Consider the following 27,119-nt stretch of genomic DNA (forward strand, 5'->3'; position numbering starts at 1 on the left):
TGATGATGCTCCCGTCTTCTGGCTCCATCATAAGTCTAAAGTGTCTTTCGAAGAACTGCAGAGGCATGAGGGTGCACTCCGATCCTGTATCAACTAGGCAGCGTACCTTCTGGCCTTCCAACTCGGCTTCCATAATGGAGCTGCTGGCATACAGGTCGTGTTCCTCACGCATAGGGCTTAGCTTCTGGTGTACCGCCGCAGGACGCCCAGCTACTGTGGCGGTCGGAAGTTTAATGTTGGCTCGGACTCCATTCGTTTGGGGCACTCTCTGGCCATATGGCCGTACTGTTGACAAGCCCATCAAAGGGGCCCTCTTTTGACGTGCCCCCGCACCTGTGTCTTACTGGGTGAAGTGGCACGGGATGGGGATGCTGGGGTTATTTCCGAAGACCGGGTCCCGCCACCGTATTTCATTGAGCGTCTCCTGTAGGGCATTGGAGTACTGCATCAGTGTCTCGCCCTCTCGCTGTGGTCGGTTGAAGTGGCTCCGCAGCTGCAATACTTTAGCACGCCCCCCTGTGCTCTCTCCAGCAGGAAGAATATTTTCTCTAGGATATCCCTCGTGGATTCGGGCCTTACCATCACTGTCCGTCTAATGTCACCCTCTAGAGCTCCCAACACTTTTTGAAGATGACGCAACAGCGCCCCCAAGGGTATGTACCCTACTGGGGAGGGCATGGCGTTGGGCGCACCCTGAGCTGGTTCCTGATCCGGTGCCATTGGCACCGGGGGAAGGTCTCCCGCCAAGTTCCCGTCCATAATGGTCGCTGTATCCTGCCGACTACGCCAAGTTGTAAGCCATGTACCGGGATGGGCACCCCAGGATACAGCAAAGTCACGAACAAGGAAAACGACTGACACCAGCTCTTGTAGAACAGACTTTGTTTTACTGTTACAGGATATCAAACACACTCCCAAATGCAGTGAACATAAAATCAGATTAGAGACACTCAGCCCCCATTGCAGAGCATGGTGCCCTACGATGGTAGCCGGAAAACACTTGCGCAATTTACCTACTGCGAGCAGAGCTAACTCTACCTCGCCATACCTGTTATTACCCTGAAGAACAGGAACAATCGTGTGTGTGTGTGTGAGATACAGGCTAGCCCGTGGTGCGACACAGCAGCTTTCAATCTTACCAGACTATACAGTACTATCCCCTACCTTTTCCCAAACTGTAATGTGGCATGTGCCTAATATATATCACTCCCGATAAACACGCTGGTGTAACTGGAGATTATGGTGATGTGCTCTCTGTTCTCCGGAGTGAACCAGAACTTTAACTGATAAGTCCTTGTGATAAACAAGCAACAATTCTTGGTAGCCTGCCACTCAGCAACACTAACTACTGGCAGGTTTGATCTCAGTCTCTAGTATTTAGGCATCAATCTTATAATGAGGTGCGTGCATGCTCTGTCTTACCGACCCGGGTCTGCTCTGTCTCCACTGATGACTGCGAACTGAACAAAGGCTGATCCAACACACGTGCGGTACCGCAGGGTCCATTGCTTTGCTCTTCAGCTCTCATCAGCGATCCTGGCAGCTGTACTCCTTCTCCTAGACGGGAGCCGTGTTCTTGACACGATCAGCTTCACTTGGCTGCAGTCATGGTCGCAAAAGGGTGATTCTACACTTGGATGTTAATGGATTTCTTCCCTCACACTCTTTTCCATTCTGCAACTAAGATGGATGCCAGCTTGCTTCCTCTAGACACACAGCTCCACCTCCTATGAATATTTAAATCTGTGTCCGAACAGCAAAATAACAGTGTTTATGCAATAAGAGATTTTTCGCAATCTCACACCTGTACTTATAAATAGCTTTGATGGCACTGTTCCTAGCGCTTTTTGACGTCTCTACCTGCACTATGATGCTGTGAAATGATTCCTCCCTATTCTTTCCCTGCACTTAAAAATAGTTTTTTCAGGTTTTTTTCACAATCAGGTTTTTTAAATTGCTCTCCCTAGCACCTTCTCACGTCTGTCCCTGCACTCAGAACGATTGAAAATGTCTGACTCTAAGATGGCCGCAGTATTTAAAGGGCTGTGACATCACAGGGCTGGCTGGCTGCTGATTGGCTGCATGCATGACATTATTGGTCAGCCCGCCTTCTCATAGTTCCTTGCCCCATGTCCTCACACATGTAGCTGCCATTGTAGGAAAAATTGCCATTCGTTGCTAATCAAATTTTTCCTGAATTTCAGATCGAATTCCACTTCGTCTGATTCGATTCACTCATCTCTAGTTTCAATGTAATGCCCTTAGGAGTAGTCCTAAGCCAAGTCCATATAGTAACACATTGGGTCAACACCTGCTGCATTACAGTTTGCTCAAGCCATGGACCTTGCTAACCCTCCTAAAATTAGTTTATGACTCATTTAAGGAGCTGACTAATCAGCGTAGTCTCCAGCAGCCACTTCTGCAACACTTGAATATGATCTCTGCTCTCCTGGATTCTTTAACTGTCCCAGCTTCTGCTCCTCCTCAAGCTGCAATGTTTGCACCACATTCGCAGACAGTCCCTCATTCCAGGGGTATGGGATTGCATCAACCACTACAACTGCTCTATGAGGGAGATCCCAAGACTTGTGAAAGCCTCCTTTAGGCTGGCTGTTCTCCAGAAACATCCTGTGGAAGCTACGTACAACTTCGGGGGAAAATTTTTTATGATTGCATTTCACTCATTTTGGGCTAAAAATAATTTTTTCAATTGCTCTTTTTTAAAAATATTGAGCCATTCTGTCTGAAAGGGTTAGCTGTTATTTTAGCTGTGTGAATCCTATCACTTTCACTTTGTGTCGGTTATCTAAAAACCCTTACCTTTAAATTACCAAAAGGTCATAAACACTTATTTAAGCCACATTCTTATCAGAAGGGTACTTTCACACTTGCGTTAAAGTTTTCCGGTATTGAGTTCCGTCCTAGGGGCTCAATACCGGGAAAAAACTGATCAGTTTTATCCTAATGCATTCGGAATGGAGAGCAATCCATTCAATATGCATCAGGATGTCTTCAGTTCCGTCACTCTTACGGCATGCGCAGACCTTTAATACCAGATCCTTTTTTTCAGATGACACCGGAGAGATGGATCCGCATTTGCATCCGGATCCATCTATAAATGCTATCTGTTTGCACACAGATTTCCGGATCCAGCAGGCAGTTCCAGCGGCAACGCAAGTGTGAAAGTACCCTAAGATAAGGATTGAGCTTTAATGAGTTTTTATAATGTCAGAGATCAGACATAAGGAGCCTGTTAGCTCCCTGCCTGACTGAAAAGAGAGAAAATTCTGATCCTGATAATAGAGTATCTCAACTCTGTATAGAGAAAAGGATTCCATATTAAAAAAAATATTTTTTTTCCCTCACGAGTACAATGCAATAATAAAAAATGCCCCCAAAGCCTTTAAGAAAAGTCTGCAGAATAATGCAGGTAGGCCAGGAGCAGTTAATGATACATTTCAGTTCAAGACCATAAAAAGGAAAATTTTAATTTAAAATTTAATTAAATTGTGCACTTATGTTAGAAAGGACAGGTACACATTAAATATTTACATCCTGCCTGGGAGTGATTTTGTCTCGTCTTATTCTTCTCATGAAAAAGTGCTCCAAATTACCGTATTTAAACTTTATAAGATGCACTTTTCCCCCCCAAAAGTGGGGGGAAAGTGGTCGTGCGTCTTATAAACCGAATAACCATAATAGGCGAGCGTGGCAGCATGACGTGAACAGGGGTGTGCCGCGCTCTCCACCCTTACCGCCCACTGCTCCTGCTTGTCCGCCGGTCTGTGCCATTGCGATGCCTGGATCGCGGCTTGGTTCTGTCTCTGCCCCCAGCTGCTGTACCCTGTGTCTGCTCCTAGCCCCGGGACATCTGCAGTCACAATCCTCCCAGGGCTCGCTCCAACCTCCCCGAGCCGCCTACATACACCCAGACCACACTCTCCTCTGGCAGGCTTCCCCATTTCCATGGGAACCTCCGAGGACTAAAGTGTAGCATTGGATCCGAGGTTCGCGATCGCAGGGCTAAAGTGTAGTGTCGGATCGGAGGTTTATGATCACACAAACGCGATCCTACACCTCAAACTAAGGGCCTATATATTTCTTATTATTAGAGATTTCCCATCCCCAGTCAATCTCTATTTCATCATGGTATCTTATTTTAATATGACATATTATATGCATAGTGAGTACTGCAAATAAGCCATTACTGTTAGTTTAGCAAAGCAGCACTGCTAGGGGCTGCTGCATACACTTTATATGTGATGGCTGGGCTGCTATAATTGGGGCCCAATGTAATGGGGTCAGATCCCCCCATAACAGAGTCATCCAGTCATATGGTAATAAGATGATATTTTTACTCCACACTTTCATATTGCTAATGACTGACTAGGCTGCTGAAGAGCAGTCACCTTCTTGATGCCATTATCAGTGTTACCTTGGCTTTATGTTTGAAATCATTGTCCTGCCTTTTAGAAGTCACAACTTTTGTTCTTTTATGTTTACAAGTTGCACTAATTCTAATGGCAAATTTAATATTATATATGATATAGTAGGGAGTTTTAAAAACAATAAAAAAAAAAATTATATTTTTTTTTCTTTGCATCGCCAAATTCGAACCCTCTTTTTAATATTTATGTCTACAGAGCTGTGTGAGGGTTCCTTTTCTGTGGGGCAATTTATATTTTTCACTGATGCCATTTTGGGTGTGTGACTTTTTATTCAAATATTTTTTTGGGGGTGGGTGAAATGATCAAAAAATTGCAAATTGTTCATTTCTTTTCTGATAAGTTGTTTACCATATAGGATAAACACATATTTTAGTAGTGTGGGGATTTTGGAATGCGGCAATACTAAGGATCTTTATTTTTAATTGTTTATTTATGTATTTTTATAATGGGGAAAAGAGTGATTTGAATTATATATTTTTCCTGGTTTTCTATTTAAATTTTTTTTTACATTTATTTTTAGTCCCCCTAGGAGACTTGAATATGCAATCATCTGATTGCCTATCCCATAGACTTCAATTATTTAAAAATTGCAATCTATGGGAGAATCAATATGCCAAAGGCAGGGCTTGATATGAAATTCGCTATGACAGGCCTTGAAGCCTTCAAAATGCCTGAGGCTGCCATAGTGACTGAACGGCTGCTGTGATCTCATCATGGGGAAGTCATTTGGTCACTGGGTGCACAACACACTCAGTAAATGACCACTCAAATACCATGTCACAATTGAGGTGTCCAAAGTCCAAAAAACAGCCACAGTACAATATGGAACATGATGGACAAGATAGTAGATATGTGGCTGTGTGGAGATAGTAATAGTCGTAGTAAAAGCTGTGGCAGCAGCAGTATAACATGGAACCTGAATGACAGAATATGTGTGGCTATTGTGGGATTAGTAGAAGTAGTAGTAGTAGCAGTATCAGAAACAGTACAGTATGGCGTCTGACAGACAGGGCAGCAGATGTGCAGCTGTGTAGCTGGACAAAAAATATAAAAAACTAGGCCAGTTCCAGTCACTGCTCCAGAAGTCCATGGGGTCAGGGAACATGTAATACGTTGGAGAAAAGTCAGTCCATGTACAATTGAACCTGGTTGTTCAGGTAGTGCAACTAGTGCGTATCCATTTGCTGTTGTGCATTAGGTTGGTGGTGAAATAGAAAAAATAAATAAATTGTATAACGTTTAGAAAACTGATTTGGCTATTGATACTGCAGCTGCTGCTATTTGTTGTAGCACCAGCAGAGATGGCAGAAATTCAGTAACTCAGAGGAGATCAGAAGATGTGCGGGCAGCAGGTGTCTGCTTGGTGAAAGGTGTGGCAAGCTGGGTACATAGTGTATCCTGGTAATACAACATTTATGCCTCACTATTGGTGTCAGGGAAGCATTTTGCTTTTATAGTGTAGGTAAGCATGGCTATCGAGTAGTATCACTTTTTTTTATGCTAACAATACACTTGTCAGCATATAAGCAACCAAGCATGCATCTTGCCCTGCTCATCCACATGCCTGAAGACCGAGTTCTAACAGGCTTTACCCCACAATACAATGATTGGTCATGACCAGTGTTGTCATCATCATCGTCATCACAATAAGCAATCATCATCATAATCTGTAATAATGAGCTCCAGCCTCATCCCTTAGCTGTTCCTGGGAAAACTCAATTTCCCTCTGCACCCCCAACTCCTCCACCTCCAGTTGTAGCTCCTCAACCTCATCCAATTCATTGTCCATGCAGGTCCCCGACAGCCGAAGGGTGGCAAATAAGATGTGGAAGCTGTTCTTGCACCATCTCAGTGTGAGCATTTTCCCTAACATTGTTGATGCCACTGTTGTCGCTACTCTCAAATCTTATGGCATTTTCAAAGGGTCTAAGAATGTGATATGTGACCCTGATGAGCTGCCACTTCCTAAACTCAAAATAAAACATGCTCCCTGCTGTGATGGTCTTGTGCAATGTAATTATTGACCATTTTACACTGCTCATAGAGATGCTCTAGCTCATAGAGATGCTCTAGCAAGGTGGAATTCCAGCAAGTTGGAATGTCACGGATCAAGAAGCACCTTCTTCAATTCACAATACAAAAAAGCGCTGCACCATTAAAGTTAGAGAGCATGCTTTATTTTCCCCAAATGCAGCATAGCCAGGAAGTTCCTGCCATTATCACTGTCCATCTTGACCAGTTGTAGTTGGCAGTGGGAACCAGACTGAGACAAGCATGGAGGTATCAATATAATGTGGCATCGTTGCTGTCGCCACTGCCATGCAAAACATTGGACAGTGAACAGTGGACTGTGAAAGACATGTACCTCATCCATAACAGGTACTCCACTTGCTGAAAGTGGCCTGTTCCTTGCTACACAGCAACAATTCCAAGGAGCAGTCCATGTTCTCTGCCACATGAAAGAACAGGGCAGGAATAGCTTTTGTTGAGAGATAATGGCAGTTAAGTATCTTCCATTGAGGCTGAGCACATCGCAATGGTGTACCTCCAATAGAGGCAGACCATGTAGCTGCTATGGGGCCTGGGGGAAAGGGGGCCTGCAGTGAACCAAAGGCCCTACCCCCTAATTACACTCCAGCTCCCTTATAGTATCCCTTTCATCATTGGAAAAAACTAAAGGACCTGTGATGATGTCATCACAGGTTCTGTATATCTAGTAAAGGAACTGCACAAAGAATTGTGTAGTTCCCAGGTTAGTTCATTTGCCAGGACCTATCATGACATCATCTTCAGCATCACAGGTTCTATACATCTAGTAAAGGAACTGCACAGAGCATTATCGCAGGTCGTTCAACCCCGAAGAGCTTGGATGAGTTCTCCACTGAGACTAGAATGGATTGGTAAGAGGAACTAGAATGGATTGGTAAGAGGAGGTCCTCCTTCTTTTCTCTTCATTTGCACCCCATTCCTTATTTTTACTCATATCTCACTCATATATGTATATAGTGCTACAGAGCACAACCACTATTACTTCACACAATAACCATAATATTTAACTGACTAAATACATCTGTACCCACTGCATGTACAAACCGGATTCCAAAAAAGTTGGGACACTATACAAATCGTGAATAAAAACTGAATGCAATGATGTGGAGGTGCCAACTTCTAATATTTTTACATTCAGAATAGAACATAAATCACGGAACAAAAGTTTAAACTGAGAAAATGTACCATTTTAAGGGAAAAATATGTTGAAATCAGAATTTCATGGTGTCAACAAATCCCCAAAAAGTTGGGACAAGGCCATTTTCACCACTGTGTGGCATCTCCCCTTCTTCTTACAACACTCAACAGACGTCTGGGGACCGAGGAGACCAGTTTCTCAAGTTTAGAAATAGGAATGCTCTCCCATTCTTGTCTAATACAGGCCTCTAACTGTTCAATCGTCTTGGGCCTTCTTTGTTGCACCTTTCTCTTTATGATGCGCCAAATGTTCTCTATAGGTGAAAGATCTGGACTGCAGACTGGCCATTTCAGTACCCGGATCCTTCTCCTACGCAGCCATGATGTTGTGATTGATGCAGAATGCGGTCTGGCATTATCTTGTTGAAAAATGCAGGGTCTTCCCTGAAAGAGATGACGTCTGGATGGGAGCATATGTTGTTCTAGAACCTGAATATATTTTTCTGCATTGATGGTGCCTTTCCAGACATGCAAGCTGCCCATGCCACACGCACTCATGCAACCCCATACCATCAGAGATGCAGGCTTCTGAACTGAGCGTTAATAACAACTTGGGTTGTCCTTGTCCTCTTTGGTCCGGATGACATGGCGTCCCAGATTACCAAAAAGAACTTTGAATTTGCCACACTTCATTTTAAATGATCCCTGGCCCAGTGAAAATGCCTGAGCTTGTGGATCTTGCTTAGAAATGGCTTCTTCTTTGCACTGTAGAGTTTCAGCTGGCAACGGCGGATGGCACGGTGGATTGTGTTCACTGACAATGGTTTCTGGAAGTATTCTTGAGCCCATTCTGTGATTTCCTTTACAGTAGCATTCCTGTTTGTGGTGCAGTGTCGTTTAAGGGCCCGGAGATCACGGGCATCCAGTATGGTTTTACGGCCTTGACCCTTACGCACAGAGATTGTTCCAGATTCTCTGAATCTTCGGATGATGTTATGCACAGTTGATGATAGATGCAAAGTCTTTGCAATTTTTCGCTGGGTAACACCTTTCTGATATTGCTCCACTATCTTTCTGCGCAACATTGTGGGAATTGGTGATCCTCTACCCATCTTGGCTTCTGAGAGACACTGTCACTCGGAGAAGCTCTTTTTATACCCAATCATGTTGCCAATTGACCTAATTAGTCTTAATTGGTCTTCCAGCTCTTCGTTATGCTCAAATTTACTTTTTCCAGCCTCTTATTGCTACTTGTCCCAACTTTTTGGGAATTTGTTGACACCGTGAAAATTGGAATTAACGTATTTTTCCTTTAAAATGATACATTTACTCGGATTAAACGTTTGATCTGTCATCTACGTTCTATTACAAATAAAATATTGACATTTGCCATCTCCACATCATTGCATTCAGTTTTTATTGACAATTTGTTTAGTGTCCCAACTTTTTTGGAATCCGGTTTGTATTACACCTTGTATTTCTCACATCAGTACACTGCTCTATATAATATACATATTATACAGTATAATCGATGCAGTGGACACAGGTATGTAGTATACACAGCAGTGAACTTATATGTGAGGTACGGTGTATAATAGATGCAGTGTATTCAGATATATACTATATACAGGAGTGTACTGACATGTGAGGTACATAAGTTGTAATTTTTACCTCATACCTCACATATCAGTACACTGCTGTATGTACTAGCCAGGAAAGTGTAGTGGGAGGGTCTATGAATAGTCCTTGGGGGCCCAATTCAGATTCTTTCTATGTACACCCCTGGCACATGGCATAATTTTTCTAAAGGCAGTGGAATCCACTAAGTGGTACAGCATCAACTGCACTGCCAGCACTTTGGCTAGGTGGGAGTTTAGTTTGCACACAAGCGGATTACTGGAAGCGCATAGTTGTTTCCTAGCCACTTATTCCGTTATGGATGCCTGACGAGGAAGTGAAATCTAAGCAGGAGTTAGTGATGATGTTGATAGTAATGACAACAACACTGTACGGTTTGCAGATGTGGTCTTGTTGTTATAATGAACACCAGTAGAAGGACAGTCTTGTTCCAATTTTTGGCCAGTTTGACTTTTCCTCTAGATCTGGTGAGGCTGCCTCATTTCCTACAATAGAGTCATAATCTCTATGTTTCTGTTTGAATGCTCATGGCTTATTTTCATCCTGCAGATCTTACACACGACAATGCTTTTGTCTGCAGGCACTGTGATGAAAAACTGTCATACCGGAGCTACTAGCAACTGAACTTGGCCTAGGTTTGACACATTCTGAGCCTGCAAGAACAGCATCAGTGGCATCAACTGTTCCCGAGCTGATCACTGGCTTCAGAAGTGATGTGTTTCTTGTGAACAAGTCACTGCTAAAGCCAGTCATTGGCTGCAGTGAAGAGGGTGACAATGCCCATAACCTGAAGACCAGAAGATGACTGGAAGTAAACAAGCCAAAGACTAGGAGATGGACACATAGGAGCTAGCGCAAACTACCAGAGTATTGGGTTCAGATAAGTATAAATCTTTCAATAGTAGAGGCAGGCTGCAGGTATCAGTTAAAAGTTAGGTGGTTCCGGACAACTCCTTTATAGGTCCTCGATTAGTTGTGAACATTTATGGGGATTAGGATTAATACAAATAAATATATTTTGCTATTGGTAGATGCTGATGCTCTGGTCTGAATATTAAATTCAATGTAAAAATAAGTTTCCTATACCTACTTGGAGGTTTGTTTTTCCAGAGGACAGAAGAGTTTAAAAATGGCAGGTCTATTCATTGGAATCAGCCGAAGGCATATGAAAATCCTCAGAGATCCATGTTTGATACATTGTCACAGGCCCGCTGAGACAGGACTGTGTGATCCTCCTTTATCTTCTCATCTTTCCTGTATTCTGATGTGCAAACTTACCATGCCATTTTGATTAATTCATGTGGAGCAAGTCCAAAAAACTTTGGATTAGTTTGAAGCCAAAGTTATTGGGAATTTGTAAAGAATTTGATTCATTTGGAATATCAATATGCTCATCTACTCAATTCTACTATAGTTAGGTCCATATATATTTGGACACAGACACAAATTTTGTTTTTATTACCTTTTTTCTAAAACATATTCAAGTTATAGTTATATAATGGATATGGACATAACGTTCAGACTTTTAGCTTTCATTTAACCTCTTAAAGACATAGGGCGTACAGGTACGCCCTTGTGCCCTGGTACTTAAGGACACAGGGCGTACATGTACGCCCTGTGTATTTTCGATCACGGCCGCGCGGCGGGCGGTGATCGGAACCCCGTGCCTGCTCAAATCATTGAGCAGGCACTTGGGGCAAAGGCGCCGGGGGGTCCGGTGACCCCCCCATGTATGCGATCGCAGAAAACCACAGGTCAATTCAGACCTGCGGTTTTCTGCGTTTCCGGGTTGTTCGGGTCTCTGAAGACCCGATAACCCGGAACAGGATGGTGATGGTGGTGTGATTTCACCCCACCAATCACCATCCAGCGATCCTGAGTGGTGATGGTGACATCACCACTCAGGATCGCTTCCTGATTGGTCTGTGGGCGGTCCGGCGGCAAATTCAAAAGAGGCAGGCGCTCCTCTCTTCCTCCTTTTGTGTTCCGGAGCCGGAGGAGAGAGGAGCTGCCTGCACGTGTGTCTGCCAGCACCCCCAGGACCCGATCTGTGCCCCCAGGACCCGATCTGTGCCCCAGCACCCCCCATCAGGTACATAGGGACAGCATAGGGAAAGTTTGGTTTAGGCAGGGGAAAAAAAGGGAAAGTTAGTTTTTGAACTTTTCTAACTTTTATTGCATCACCCTAAGTTAGGGTGTCTGGGGTCCACAGCACAGCTGTGTGACCCTAGACCCCCCAGGGGTGCTGCCACTTTCCAGGTGTGGTCCCCCATACTGGAAAGAAGGGACGAACCCAAAAAAAGTGCAGAGTGTGTCGCAGGAGGGGGATACGGAAGGACACGACTACTCAGTGCGACACGTGCCCCGATCATCCGGGCCTCTGCATTGACGGTTGCTTCAGGGAGTATCACACTTCCATGGAGTACTAAATTTATATCCCAATTTAGCACTGACATCGGATAAAAAAAAATGGTTCTCAGACCTGAGACGCCCAAAAAAAAAATAAAAAATTTATTAAAAGTAGACATATTAGGTATCGCCGCGTCGGTAATAATCTCCTCTATAAAACTACCCCATGACCAACCCCCCCAGATTAACACGGTCAAGAAAAAAAAAAAAAAAAAGGTGCAAAAAAAGTTTTTTTTGTCACCTTACATAATAAAAAGTTTAATAGCAAGCGATCAAAAAGTCATATAGCCCCCAAAATAGTGCCAATAAAACCGTCCGCTCATCCCGCAAAAAATGAGCCCCCACATGAGATAATTGGATAAAAATTTTTTTTTAAAAATGACCCTTAGACTTTAGAGATACCCAAAAAAAGATTTGTATCAAAAAAGATAATAGTCAAAAACCTAAATAATTGTAAAAAAAAAGTAGACTTATTAGGTATTGCCGCGTCCGTAAGAATCTCCTCTATAAAAATATCCCATTACCTAACCCCCCAGATTAACACGGTTAAAAAAAAAAAAAAAAACGGTGCCAAAACCGCTATTTTTGGCACTTTTCCATTTCAATCCGTTTTTTCCGGTAACAAAACAAGGGTTAACAACCAAACAAAAGTTAAATATTTATTACCCTGATACTGCAGTTTACAGAAAAACCACATTTGTGGTCGTAAACTGCTGTATCAGTAAAAGGGAGGCCGCAAAAGGAAAGGACTGACATGGTTTCTGGAAGGCCGATTTTGATGGCCTTTTTTTATTGACACCATGTCCCTTTTGAAGCCCCCCTGATGCACTCTAGAGTAAAAACTCCCCAAAACTGACCCCATCTAAGAAACTACACCCCTCAAGGTATTCAAAACTGATTATACAAACTTTATTAACCCTTTAGGTGTTCCTCAACAGTTAATGGCAAATGGAGATGAAATTTCAGAATTTAAATTTTTGGTAACCTTGCCTCACAAAAATGTAATATAGAGCAACCAAAAATCATATTTACCCTAAAAATAGTCCCCAAAAAAATGCCACCTTATCCCGTAGTTTCCAAAATGGGGTCACTTTTAGGGAGTTTCTACTCCAGGGGTGCATCAGAGGGGTTGAAACAGGACACGGTGTAAATAAACCGGTCCATAAAAATCAGCCCTCCAAAAACCAAACGGCGCACCTTTCACTCTACGCCCCGCTGTGTGGCCGTACATTAGTTTACGGCCACATATTGGGTGTTTCTGTAAACGGCAGAGTCAGGGCAATAAAGTCAGGCAACACCTAAAGGGTTAACGACGTATGTAAAATCAGTTTTGAATACCTTGAGGGGTGTAGTTTCTTAGATGGGGTCACTTTTAGGGAGTTTCTACTCTAGGGGTGCATCAGGGGGCTTCAAATGGGACATGGTGTAAATAAACCAGTCCATAAAAATCAGCCCTCCAAAAACCAAACAGCGCACCTTTCACTCTACGCCCCGCTGTGTGGCCGTACAGTAGTTTACGGCCACATATTGGGTGTTTCTGTAAACGGCAGAGTCAGGGCAATAAAGATACAGTCTTGTTTGGCTGTTAACCCTTGCTTTGTTACTGGAAAAAATGGGTTAAATTGGAAAATTAGACAAAAAAATGAAATTCTCAAATTTCATCCCCATTTGCCAATAACTCTTGTGCAACACCTAAAGGGTTAACGACGTATGTAAAATCAGTTTTGAATACCTTGAGGGGTGTAGTTTCTTAGATGGGGTCACTTTTAGGTGTTTCTACTCTAGGGGTGCATCAGGGGGCTTCAAATGGGACATGGTGTAAATAAACCAGTCCATAAAAATCAGCCCTCCAAAAACCAAACAGCGCACCTTTCACTCTACGCCCCGCTGTGTGGCCGTACAGTAGTTTACGGCCACATATTGGGTGTTTCTGTAAACGGCAAAGTCAGGGCAATAAAGATACAGTCTTGTTTGGCTGTTAACCCTTGCTTTGTTAGTGGAAAAAATGGGTTAAAATAGAAAATTAGACAAAAAAATGAAATTCTCAAATTTCATCCCCATTTGCCAATAACTCTTGTGCAACACCTAAAGGGTTAACAACGTATGTAAAATCAGTTTTGAATACCTTGAGGGGTGTAGTTTCTTAGATGGGGTCATTTTTGGGTGGTTTCTATTATGTAAGCCTCGCAAAGTGACTTAAAAATTAAAAATTTAGTTTTTGTAAATTTCAGAAAAATGTCAAGATTTGCTTCTAAACTTCTAAGCCTTATAACATCCCCAAAAAATAAAATATCATTCCCAAAACAATTCAAACATGAAGTAGACATATGGGGAATGTAAAGTCATCACAATTTTAGGGGGTATTACTATGTATTACAGAAGTAGAGAAACTGAAACTTTGAAATTTGCTACATTTTTCCAAATTTTTGTTAAATTAGGTATTTTTTGGTGCAAAAAAAAATAATTTTTTGACTTCATTTTACCAGTGTCATGAAGTACAATATGTGACGAAAAAACAATCTCAGAACGGCCTGGATAAGTCAAAGCGTTTTAAAGTTATCAGCACTTAAAGGGACTCTGGTCAGATTTGCAAAAAATGGCCTGGTCCTAAGGTGTAAAAAGGCTGTGTCCTTAAGGGGTTAAGGGTATCCACATTAAAATTGGATGAAGAGTTTAGGAGTTCCAGCTCCTTTACATGTGGCACTCTGTTTTTAAAGGCACCAAAAGTAATTGGACAATTGACTCAAAGGCTGTTTCATGGGTACGTGTGGGCAATTCCTTCATTATTTAATTCTCAATTAAGCACATAAAAGGCCTGGAGTTGATTCGAGGTGTGGTGCTTGCATTTTGAAGATTTTGCTGAGAGGTAAACATGCGGTCAAAGGAGCTCTCCGTGCAGGTGAAACAATCCATCCTTCATCTGCAAAAACGGAAAAAATAAAACATCCGAAAAATTGCTACACTATTAGGAGTGGCAAAATTTACAGTTTGGTACATCCTGAGAAAGAAAGAAAGAAAGCACTAGTGACCTCAACAATGCAAAAAAACCTGGACGCCCACAGAAGACAACAGTGGTGAATGATTGCAGAATAATTACCATGGTGAAGAGAAACCCCTTCACAACAGCCAACCAAGTGAACAACACTCTCCAGGATATAGGCATATCAATATCCAAATCTACCATAAAGAGAAGACTGCATGAAAGCAAATACAGAGGGTTCACTGCAAGGTGCAAGCCACTCATAAGCCTCAAGAATAAGAAGGCTAGATTGGACTTTGTTAATAATATCTTAAAAAAACAGCACACTTCTGGAAGAACATTCTTTGGACAGATGAAACCAAGATCAACCTCTACCAGAATTATGGAAAGAAAAAAAGTATGGCGAAGGCATGGTACAGCTCATGATCCAAAACATACCACATCATCTGTAAAACATGGTGGAGGGAGTTAATGGCTTGGGCATGCATGGCTGCCAATGTCACTGGGTCCCTAGTGTTTATTGATGATGTGACACAGGACAGAAGCATCCAGATGAATTCTGGGGTTTTCAGAGACATACTGTGTGCTCAGATCCAGCCAAATGCAGCCAAACTTATTGGTCGGCGTTTCATAATACAGATTGACCCAAAACATAAAGCCAAAGCAACCCAGGAGTTTATTAAAGCAAAGAAGTGGAATAAGTCAGTCACCTGATCTGAACCCAATAGAGCATGCATTTCACTTGTTAAAGACTAAAATTCAGACAGAAAGGCCCACAAACAAACAGCAACAGTAAAGGCCTGGCAGAGCATTAAAAAGGAGGAAACACAGCATCTGGTGATGTCCATAAGTTCAAGACTTCAGGCAATCATTGCCAACAAAGGGTTTTCAACCAAGTATTAGAAATTAACATTGTATTTACAATTATTAAATTTACCCAATTACTTTTGAGCCCCTGAAATGAAGGGATTGTTCTTAAAAAATGCTTTAGTTCCTCACATTTGTATGCAATCATTTTGTTCAACCCACTGAATTAAAGCTGAAAGTCTGATCTTCAAGTGCATCTGAATTGTTTTGTTCAAAATCCATTGTGGTAATGTACAGAACAAAAATTGGAAAAATGTTATTTTAGTCCAAACCTATATGGACCTAACTGTATTTCTAAAACTATTAACGTTTTATTTACATATATAATTGCTGCACTTTCATGCATATTACCATAGTGTCAACATGTAAAGCTAATTAGTACATTTTTGTTTCTTTTTTTATCTTTTTATTTCAAGGAAAAATATTACGCTTTATTCTGCATAGAAACATAAGGATTTTCTAAAATCACTATTACATTAAATACACAGACGCTAGTATAATTTTCTAAATATTTTACAAATAAAACATATAACACATGAATTAAACAGCACAATGGGAAATGTTTATCAATACTGCAGTAAGAACATAGCACTCACTAGAAACTGTAATTTAATTTATTCCTCACAATAAGTGTCTTTGAAAGTTAAAACTTTACAGTAGGTATACATTCTTTATAGGATGTGTCATACAGTACTTGTGATCTATAATTCTAGACATAGATAAATATGTTTTACAATTTACATCAAAACATCCCTAATCCACATACCTGCACTAAATATTTGGAAAGAACAAATATGAAATATTAGTATACTATAGTGTATAGTATTTTTGAAGAATGTCTATGCTGTTTTATAAACATGCCATGGTATTTCTAGTCAGTAGAACATAAAATCACTCTGGGTTATGGACTAAAAGAAACATGGCCCCATAATGATATTCAAGTTATAGCTCTACTATATACTGGATTAGCACAGGTATACGGTTTACTAATATCTACTCTGATTCCCTTTATTGTCATAGAACAGAACACAGAATTCTCTACTAAACAACAAAGCTTTATTGAAATACAAAGCCAGGCTACATTTTCAACTTTTTTCTTATTCATAACTGTAATAGTAACATTGCAGCAAACTGTTTTGGACCCTCTTAATGGATTGGATAAATATAAAGTTTGCCTTACCTGAATTTCTGTGGGTTCTATTTTGTCTACTTTTAACTTGCTCCGTCCATAATGTAGGATAGCGAGATGCAAAATCTAAAGTAGAAGGTATCAAACTTAAGTATTTACCTTTTTCAAAGATATATGTTGAATCTGAAAAATTGTATAATCAATCAAAGGGATAGTCTGGAAATGTGCAGCAATACCAGACACAGCTTTGGTCACAAGTGCTCCTGTTCTGCTCATTTTTTTAAAAATCCCAAACAACCTATTAAAAGATTTTTTAATGGAACATATTTAAATATATGTCATAGTGAATATGACTCTTATGACTATAGGATTCCATATAATACTATGCATTAGAGATGAGTGAATGTTTGAAAATTTCGATTCGCTGGTTCGCTCAATTTTTTGGGAAAAATTTGGTTCGATCTGAATTTTTTTGCGGCGAATTACGTTAAAAAGCATGAGAAGTCCACAGAGTGGTCCTATGACATAGTGGTGAGGTGGAAGCAGCATGAGGAGGCCACATAGTGGCACAACGACAAAGTGTGGAGGTGTCAGCAGCATGAGGAGGCCAGATTAGCACGACAACGAGAAATTGTGGAGGTGTCAGCAGTATGAGGAGGCCACAGAGTAGCAGAATGACGAGAGATTGTGGAGGTGGCAGCAGCATGAGGAGGCCACAGAGTAGCACAACAGCGAGAGATTGTGGAGGTGGCAGCAGCATGAGGAGGCCACTTCGGCTCTGCACGATTTAATAATACATGTTCTCCAGCACAAAAGGCTTGGCAAATTGATTGTCCGGGAATTTCCATAGAAGATTGGGATATCTTGGCAAATTTAAGTTTAGTTTCTTATAATTTTAATAAAGTTTTGGTTCTATTTAATATTAAATATATAACAAATTTAATAAAAAAAAATATTAAGTGTTGCCTGAGACAGGAGAGAATTGGCCAGTCTTCTGGTTATTCGATGACGTGGTTGTGATGGAGAAAGCATTGCAACAAACAATATCTCTCCACCTGGAGACGAATCCTGTCAAGATTGAGGCAAGTGCGGTATCGGCTGCTCATCGAGCCAAATACTTCTGGGGGAACCTGCCTGGCATGAACAGGCTTCTTGTAGCTACAGACAATGAGAAGACAAAGCTTCAAGATTGCTTGGAGTCGCAAAGTTTATCAAGATTCAAACCATAACTACCATCCCCTGGTCTCTTCGTCAGGGAAAACATCACGAGTTCCCAGTCATAATGGAAAAAGCTTAGAATCAACATTGAAAAATATATGGCATCAGAGGTGTGTGAGGACGCCATCACAATAGGACGGGTACGCCATCCAGGGCAGATTGTATATGTGGGCGACATACAGAATAAATCCAGGAAACAGATTGAAGAATGGGGACAATTCGATCTGATAATTGGCGGCAGTCCTTGTAATTAAATATTTGTCGTTAACTGGCAGCGGAAAGACCTTTATGGGGGCAGTGGACAACAGTTTTTTTTTACTTTCCATGATTACTAAAGTGTTGCCTAAGACAGGAGAGAATCGGCCAGTTTTCTGGTTATTCAAGAACTTGGTTGCGATGGAGAAAGCATTCCAAAAAACAATTTCTCTCCACCTGGAGATGAATCCTGTGAAGATTGATGTAAGTGCGGTATCAGCTGCTCATCGAGCCATATACTTCTGGGGGAACCTGTCTGGCATGAACAGGCCTCTAGTAGCTACAGACAATGAGAAGACAAAGCTTCAAGATTGCTTGGAGCCCGGAAGAGTCGCAAAGTTCATCAAGATTCAAACTACCAGCCCCTGGTCTCTTCATCAGGGAAAACACCACGAGTTCCCAGTCATCATGGATAGGAAGGAGGACATCCTGTGGTGCACGGAGATGTAGAGGGTCTTCGGATTTCCCCCGCAATATACGGACGTCTCAGAAATTAACAGCTGCTCCCGACAGAAGCTCCTGGGAAGGTCATGGAGGGTCCCGGTCATCCGGCATCTATTCGCCCCACTGAAGGATTATTTTGAAAGCCCCCACACTGCAGATTTATCATGAAGACACCGGATTTTATAATATTACATTATTATATAAAGGAAAAAAAATAATGAAGCCCCTTCATCACCCGGCATCCAAGTGCGATCAGCTACATCATCATCATCGAGTACTGTCTGCATGTCACTGATGTCCTCCTCAGCCGTCTCTAGGCAGGAGCTTCAACGCTCGCAACACCAGCTCCCACGCCACTCTCCTCATCACTACTTGCCCGCCTAGTGGAGGAAAGGACAGAGGTAGGGGTGTCTGATGTCACTTGGGATGAAGTGGATGACCGAGTTAACCAATCAAGAACTGCTGGGTTGCTGGTCCAGACACGACCACTAGATGACACGGGGACCTCAGGATTCTCGTTGCGACCCCTGCTGCCACACTCTCTCACTCTGCTGTGACCTATGCCTGCACCATAAACATTTAGCCCTTTGCCACTTCTCTGTGCATGGCCTGGCACTTTTCTGTCTGACATACTTTTAGCTGAACTAAATAAATTAAAAGCAGATTAAAACACCCCTAAAAGCAACGACTAGATTTTTATTTTTGTACTGAAATAGGCCACTAAACGCTTTCACCCCAAAAAAACAGCTAAAAATGAAGTGCGTATATATTTTTCTTTTAGTAATGAAATACATCACTAAACGCTTTTACCGCAAATAACTGCCCCACCCCCTTACTCAGCTGTGACCTATGCCTGCGCCATAAACATTTAGGCCTCTGCCACTTCTCTGTGCATGGCCTGGCACTTCTCTGTCGGACATACTTTTAGCTGAACTAAATAAATTAAAAGCAAATTAAAACACCCCTAAAAGCAACAAATATATTTTTTCTTTTTGTACTGAAATAGGCCACTAAACGCTTTCACCCCCAAAAAAACTGCTAAAAATGGTGTATATATTTTTCTTTTTGTACTGAAATAGGCCACTAAACGCTTTCACCACATATAGCTGCAAAAGTGAATTGAAAATGGCTTTTCTAGCAATGTCCCTAGCGCCTTCTGACGTCTCTCCCTGCACTAAGATGCTGTGAAATGATTCCTCCCTATTCTTTCCCTGCACTTAATCTTTTTTTCAGTTTTTTTTCTTCACAATTAGGTTTTTCCTATTGCTGTTCCTAGTGCCTTCTCACCTCTGTCCCTGTACTCCGAATGCTGGAAAATGTCTGAATCCAAGATGTCCAACGTATTTATAGGGCTGAGACATTACAGGGCGGCTGGCTGCTGATTGGCTGCATGCATGGCATTATGGGTCATCCCGCCTTACCAGAGTTCCTTGCCCCATGTCCTCACACGTGTAGCCACTATTTCAGCTGCCATTTTAGGGAAAATTGCAATTCGTTACCATGAAGCGCGAGGAAATTTGCATTCTTTGCAAATCAAATTTTATCTGAAATTCGGATCGAATTCCACTTTGTCAGCTTCAATTCACTCATCTCTACTATGCATATATATTATTGCTATTGCTTATATTATTACTATAAAAGTTACTAATTCTAATAGTAGGATTTTTCTAAATAATATAGCCTGGCAAATTCAGTATTACCACAATGAAGATTACTGTTTTATTTTCCACTACAGAGTTAAAGAGGACCTGTCATTTCTCCTAACTTGCCTGTTTTAGTAAATTCTTGTTTTTGCCATGCAATAACAATGTGCCATTCCTTTGTTATTCCTACTATACATTTATGAATTAATTGCCAACTGGGTGTGTCCCTGCACAGTCTGCAACTGCCAGCAACCCTTAACTAGCAACAATCTGGTGTCAATTTATTCATAAACTTCTAGTAAGAAGAACAGAGGAATGGTGCAACATAGAATCATAAGGAAAGATGCACAAGATTTGTCATTTTGCATAAAATGCAATTATTCACTAAAATGGACATATCAGGAGTGGTACCGGGTCTCCTATAAGAACAATTTCTTAGTAAACCAATTAAAGGGGTTTTCTTGCCCCTTGAAATAATTTACAAACAGATGACGATGCTATAAAATAACAAAAGGAGTAATACCTTACCAATCCACCTGACACTCCCATCTGGTGTTTCTCTGATCCTACACCAATTTCTGGTTACTGGGCTCTAGCAATGACAAGAGCTGTCAACACATGACCACTGAAGCCAATCATTGGTTGTAACAGTGTCCATCATTGGAGCCAGGTAAATAGAGACTGGCAGAGCCAAGGGAAGTATCAAGGAGGGAGTGGCAAGGGATTGGCTAGGTATTAAGACCCATTTATACAGGCCAACTAAGCTTGCAATTATCTAGACTGAGAGCAGCAGTCACCTCCACTGCATGGGAACAAGTGATTATTACTGTGATTGCTTATCCCCATACAGATTGTTTCTGGGCATTAGATCATGCTATGTAAACAGGGATCTACTGCCCAGAAACAATGATTTAAGTGTCAGCAAAAACAATAATGCATTTGTTCATCCATCAATTGATCATCATGGCACCTTTTCTTAGACTGATTATTGGGAATAAGGCCTCTTTCACATGGGAGAGATTTCCGCTCGGGTGCATTGCGTGAGGTGAACGCATTGCACCCGCACTGAATTCGGACCCATTCATTTCTATGGGGCTGTGCACATGAGCGGTGATTTTAACGCATCACTTGTGCGTTGCCTGAAAATCGCAGCATGCTCCTCTTTGTGCGTTTTCTACGCAACGCAGGCCCCATAGAAGTGAATGGGGCTGCGTGAAAATCGCAAGCATCCGCAAGCAAGTGCATGGTTGCTAGGAGACCCGATCATTATCATTTTCCCTTATAACATGGTTATAAGGGAAAATATTAGCATTCTTAAAACAGAATGCATAGTACAATAGGGCTGGAGGGGTTAAAAATTTTTTTTTTCAAATGTAACTCACCTTAATCCACTTGTTCGCGCAGCCCGGCTTCTCTTCCGTCTTCATCTTTGCTGTGCACAGGAAAAGGACCTGTGGTGACGTCACTAGGCTCATCACATGGTCCATCACATGATCCATCACCATGGTAAAAGATTATGTGATGGACGATGTGATGAGCGCAGTGACGCCATCAAAGGTCCTATTCCTCAAAGAAGAAGACAGAAGAGAAGCCGGATTAAGGTGAGTTAATTTTTTTATTTTTTATTTTTAACCCCTCCAGCCCTATTGTACTAAGCAGTCTGTATTAAGAATGCTATTATTTTCCCTTATAACCATGTTATAAGGGAAAATAATACAATCTACACAACACCTAACCAAAATCCGAACTTCTGTGAAGAAGTTCAGGTTTGGGTACCAAACATGCCGTTTTGCATTACAATGTTTTGCACTCGCACGGAAAAATCATGCATTTTCCCGCGACGCACCCGCATCTTATCCGGGCCAAAAACATGACGCCCGTGTGAAAGAGGCCTAGGTGTTCATATGAACATTCGTTCCTAATAACTGGCCTGATAATCAACCTGTGTAACTGGAAAGTTTCTCCATTTGTTGCATTACAGGCTGTAACCAAAGGTTATGTTTGTGATAATGCTTATAAAATGGGACACTCAAACAGAGAAAATATTTCTCATCTTATTTTCAAGCTGGAAAAGTTAACATTGCAAGGAACAAATGACATTCAATGTATTTAAAAAGAATAGTTTAATAAAAATATAGAATACGAGGAATGAGTGTTCATTGTGATACTCCAGTCTTACGTGAGACAAATACAAATTTATTATAAAACCAGATTTAAAAATATAAAGCATTTACAGCATGAAAATAATTTTTTACCTTCTTCATCTCCTTGAGGTTGTGTTTCTAACACAACAGACACATCATCTACATAAAAATAAAAAATGTAAATATGAACACAAAGACTAAATTGACAGTAAATATAGTAAACAGTAAATATAAATACGGTACAGTAAACACAGAAAAAGTACAGTAAATATAAATTATAGTATAAAACAAAGGCGTACTGTACTAAAAGTCCTAAGGTATTACAATTTAGGAGTGACCATAATTGTAACAAGTGGTTCACAATGTTAAAATTTAAATAAGCAATATTTTTTAAGACTTTGTAAAATGAAAACTGATTTTACACTAATATGTATACTTTTTCTTTTACTGAAAAAGCTTAACTGAGATTGCCTTAAACAGTCAAGTCACATTGTTATGACCACTAGAGATGGCCTTGCGGTTTGCCCGGCGCTCTTTTCGCGGCAAACTTTGCTTGTTTGCGATTCGCCAAACATATGGCGATGTTCGCATGCTCCATATTCTTTTGCATTGCGTTGAACTTTGACCCATGACACATCCACAAAATACTGATTGAGGGGTCGGATATACCTGCTATTACAAATTACTGATAAAGGTGTTCTATATACTGGTTTCCACAAAATACTGATTGAGGGGTGCGATATACCAGCTTCCACCAAATATTGATGCAGGTGTTCAATATACATTTTTCCACAAAATACTGATTGAAGGGTGCGATATACCTACTTCCACAAAATACTAATTGAGGGGTACGATATAACTGCTTCCACAAAATACTGATTGAGGGGTGCAATATACCTGTTTCCACCAAATATTGATTCAGGTGTTCTATGTTCTATATATCCCTGTTTCCACAAAATGCTGATTGAGGGGTGCGATATAACTGCTTCCACCAAATATTGATTGAGGCCTGTGATACACCGTCTTCCACAAAATACTGATTGAGGTGTGCGATATGCCTGCTTCTACAAAATACTAATTAATGAGTTTTTTCTATACCTGCTTCCACAAAATACGGAGTTATGGGTGCGATATACCTGCTTCCACAAAATATTGATTAAGGCGTTTGATATACCTTTTTCCAGAAAATACTGATTGAGGGGTGCGATATACCTGCTTCTACAAAATACTGATTAAGGGGTTCTATATACCGCTTCCCCAAAATACTGATTGAGGGGTGCAATATATTTGCTTTCACAAAATACTGATTGAGGGGTGCGATATACCTGCTTCTACAAAATATTGATTCAAGTGTTCTATTTACCCGTTTCCACAAAATACTGATTGATGAGTGGGATATACCTGCGTCTACAAATTACTGATTCAGGTGTTCTATATACCTGCTTCCAATAAAATACTGATTGAGGGGTGCAATATACCTGCTTCCACCAAATATTGATTGAGGCCTGCGATACACCGTCTTCCACAAAATACTGTTTGAGGGGTGGGATATACCTGCTTCTACAAATTACTGATTCAGGTGTTTTACGTATATACCTGTTTCCACAAAATTCTGATTGAGGGGTGCGATATACCTGCTTCCACCAAATATTAATTCAGGTGTTCCATATACCTGTTTCCACAAAATACAGATTGAGGGGTGGGATATACCTGCTTCTACAAAATACTGATTAAGGAGTTCTATATACCTGCTTCCACAAAATACTGATTGAGGGGTGCAATATATCTGCTTTCACAAAATACTGATTGAGGGGTGCAATATACCTGCTTCTACAAAATATTGATTCAGGTGTTATATATACCTGTTTCCACAAAATACTGATTGACGGGTGCGATATACCTGCTTCCACCAAATATTGATTCAGGTGTTCTATATACCTGTTTCTACAAAATACTGATTGAGGGGTGCGATATACCTGCTTCTACAAACTACTGATTAAGGGGTTCTATATACCTGCTTCCACAAAATTTTAACTAAGGCCTGCGATATTATACCTGCTTCCACAAATACTGCTCTTCTTTAGGGACTTTGGCACAGGATCATTTTGAAAATGACAGGCAGAGTAAGAGGCAAGCAGTTCTGCAGGGGAGGTAGGGGTCGGGCAGGTGCACTAGGCTGGGAAGTTGGAGAAGGTGCGTGCAGTTACGTAAAAGGACGCACCAGAGTTGGTCGAGTGGCTCACTCAGCCTTCCGCTTCTGCACCCTCCTCATCCTCTGTATCTGCACCCTCCTCACTCTCTGCTGTGTGCACCTCCAAAAACACCACCACCACCACCATATCCCCTCCAATCGAGTCAGAGGAATTATTTTCCCATCCATTCCCAGACCTCACCGATGCGCAGCCATTTTTGGCATCAGATGAGGAAGAGTAGGTAGCAACGGCCGTCACGCAGCGGACCCAGATCAGCCCAAGGAGGGTGGTCCCTGCTGTTGCTGCCTACTCCGAGATCTCTAATGTCAGTGGTGGTAAAGGTGACGATGATGACGTGTCAATGGACATCACATGGCTGCCCACAAGAGAGGAAGAGGAGGGGAAATCAGAGGGAGAGACGGAGCAGCAGGAAATTAGAGGGAGAGACGGAGCAGCAGATAGGGAGGAGAAGGAGGAGAATCAGGCAGAACTCGCAGTGCACAGGAGGCAAAAAGCAGACTGCAAATGTATCTAGAGCGAGCCATCCACCATGCACGGTCACATCTTGCGCTTTCAGGACGCCAGCACATGGTTCCGCAGTGTTTGCTTTTTTTAACGTGACAGCTGCTGATAATAGTGTTTCCATCTGCAGCCTGTGCTGTCAACGCATACGTCGCGGTAAGCCCAACACTCACCTAGGGGCGACTGCCGTAAGAAGGCACCTGGCCTCCCATCACCGAGCCCAGTGGGAGAAATGCCGTCAGAACCCACAAAGCCAAACTCCCGGCGCTCCATGTCCTGCCTCTTCTCCTTCTCCTCTCTCCTCTCAGTTGTCCTCCACTCCACCGTGCCATCGTCGCGTTCATTTGGCAGAAGGCAGGCTTTTGTGGCCCAAATATTTGAACGTACAAAGTTGATGACGTCAGATAACCCTCTTGCCCAACGGCTGACCGCTGGCTTATCGGAACTGCTAGCCCGCCAACTACTGCTATATAAACTGGTGGACTCGGAGGCCTTTAGAAAAATAGTGGCCATTGGCACACCGCAATGGAAGGTCCCCGGAAAGAAAAATTTCCCCCAGAAGGGCATCCCAGAGCTATATGGCCATGTTCAACTGCAATTGAATATATCTCTGGCACACAGTGTCGGCGCCAAGATACATCTGACCACAGACACGTGGACTAGCAAACACTGGCAGGGAAGGTACATAACTTTTACTGCCCACTGGGTGAACCTTCTGACGGCCGTCAAGCATGTAACCCGTGGCACCCGTGTGGATTTGGTGTTACCGCCACAGATTGCATGCAGGCCTACCTCCTCTTCTCCTCCTCCTACTCCATTCTCCATCTCCTCCTCGGCTGACTCCTTCTTTTCCACTGCTACCGCCTCTTCCTCTGCTACACCCAAGCTCCCCAGAACCTATTCGACGTGCCAGATGAGATGTTGCCATGCTGTGCTGCAGCTGTTGTGCCTGGAAGCGAAGAGCCATACTGCTTTCAGCTCTGCGGTTACAGGCCGATAGGTGGCTAACCCCGCTCAATTTGACAGTTGGTAAAGTGGTGCGCGACAACAGTGCCAATCTGCTGAGCGTGCTGAAACATGGCAAAATGACACACGTGCTGTGCATGGCACACGTCCTGAACGTAGTCATGCAGCGATTCTTTGCCAAATACCCTGGGGTCCAGGACGTATTGCAGTAGGTCAGGAAAATCTCTGGCCATTTTAGAAGATCTTACACGGCCTTGGCTTGCCTTGCTGATGTTCAGTGGCGACACCACCTGCCCGTCAGACATCTGATTTGTGGCTGCTTATGTGTGACGCATGCAGAATTCTGCGGCAATTTGATGAGATCACTATACTGGTCAGTCACAGTCAGGGCACCATCAGTGACATCGTACCTTATGCCTTCTCACTGGAGCATGCATTGCGTCGTGTCATTGATCAAGCCGTCAAGGTGCAGGAGCCGGAAGATGAGGAAGTCACAATGCTGAATTAATTCCCAGGGAAGGCTACTCCATCTGAGACAAGTCAGCAGGAGTCTAAAGAGGAGACAGAGGAGTATGGTGGCTGGAGGAAGGAGGAGGAGCAAGAAGAGCAGGCTTTGAGGGGGAAATTTTCAGGGATCCCTGGTGTTGTCCATGGCTGGGGGGAGGAGACCAAGGACGACATTCTCCTGGGCGATGAGCAGGAGCCAGGGCGCTCCACCACTTCCAATTTAGTGTAAATGGGGGCCTTCATGCTCCAGTGTTGGAAGAGGGACCCCCATATAAAAAGCATAAAGGGCAAGGACCAGTACTGGGTGGCAACGTACTTAGACCCCTGGTACAAACACAAAATGGCGACATATTACCAGCATCACAGAGGACTGTCAAAATGCAGTCTTTCCAGGCCTTTCTGTGAGAAATTCAGCATTCTGCTGTTGCGGGTGCTGTCAGAGGACTTTCCACCCACAGAGAAATAGGTACGGGTACCAATCCTACCACACCTGCAAGAAGAGGGCGGGTTTGAAGTTGTGTTGGTCACTTCGGATATAAGATCATTCTTGCAGCCAACCCCTTCGAGAGCT

The 27,119-nt window shown here is 42.3% G+C and overlaps 1 protein-coding gene across 1 annotated transcript in view; it reads right to left on the bottom strand.

Moving 5' to 3' along the window:
• The window catches only part of SMOC2 (SPARC related modular calcium binding 2), a 500,318-nt gene that overhangs the window by 236,716 nt on the left and 236,483 nt on the right, over positions 1-27,119 (bottom strand). The window contains exons 6-7 of the mRNA XM_040429405.1: positions 22,473-22,520; positions 16,709-16,783 (exon numbers count right to left, since the gene is read on the bottom strand). Coding sequence (XP_040285339.1) covers positions 16,709-16,783; positions 22,473-22,520 — 123 coding nt within the window. The remainder of the gene's footprint in view (positions 1-16,708; positions 16,784-22,472; positions 22,521-27,119) is intronic.

This window comes from Bufo bufo, chromosome 4 (genome assembly GCF_905171765.1).
Source record: "Bufo bufo chromosome 4, aBufBuf1.1, whole genome shotgun sequence".
Lineage (NCBI taxonomy): Eukaryota > Metazoa > Chordata > Amphibia > Anura > Bufonidae > Bufo > Bufo bufo.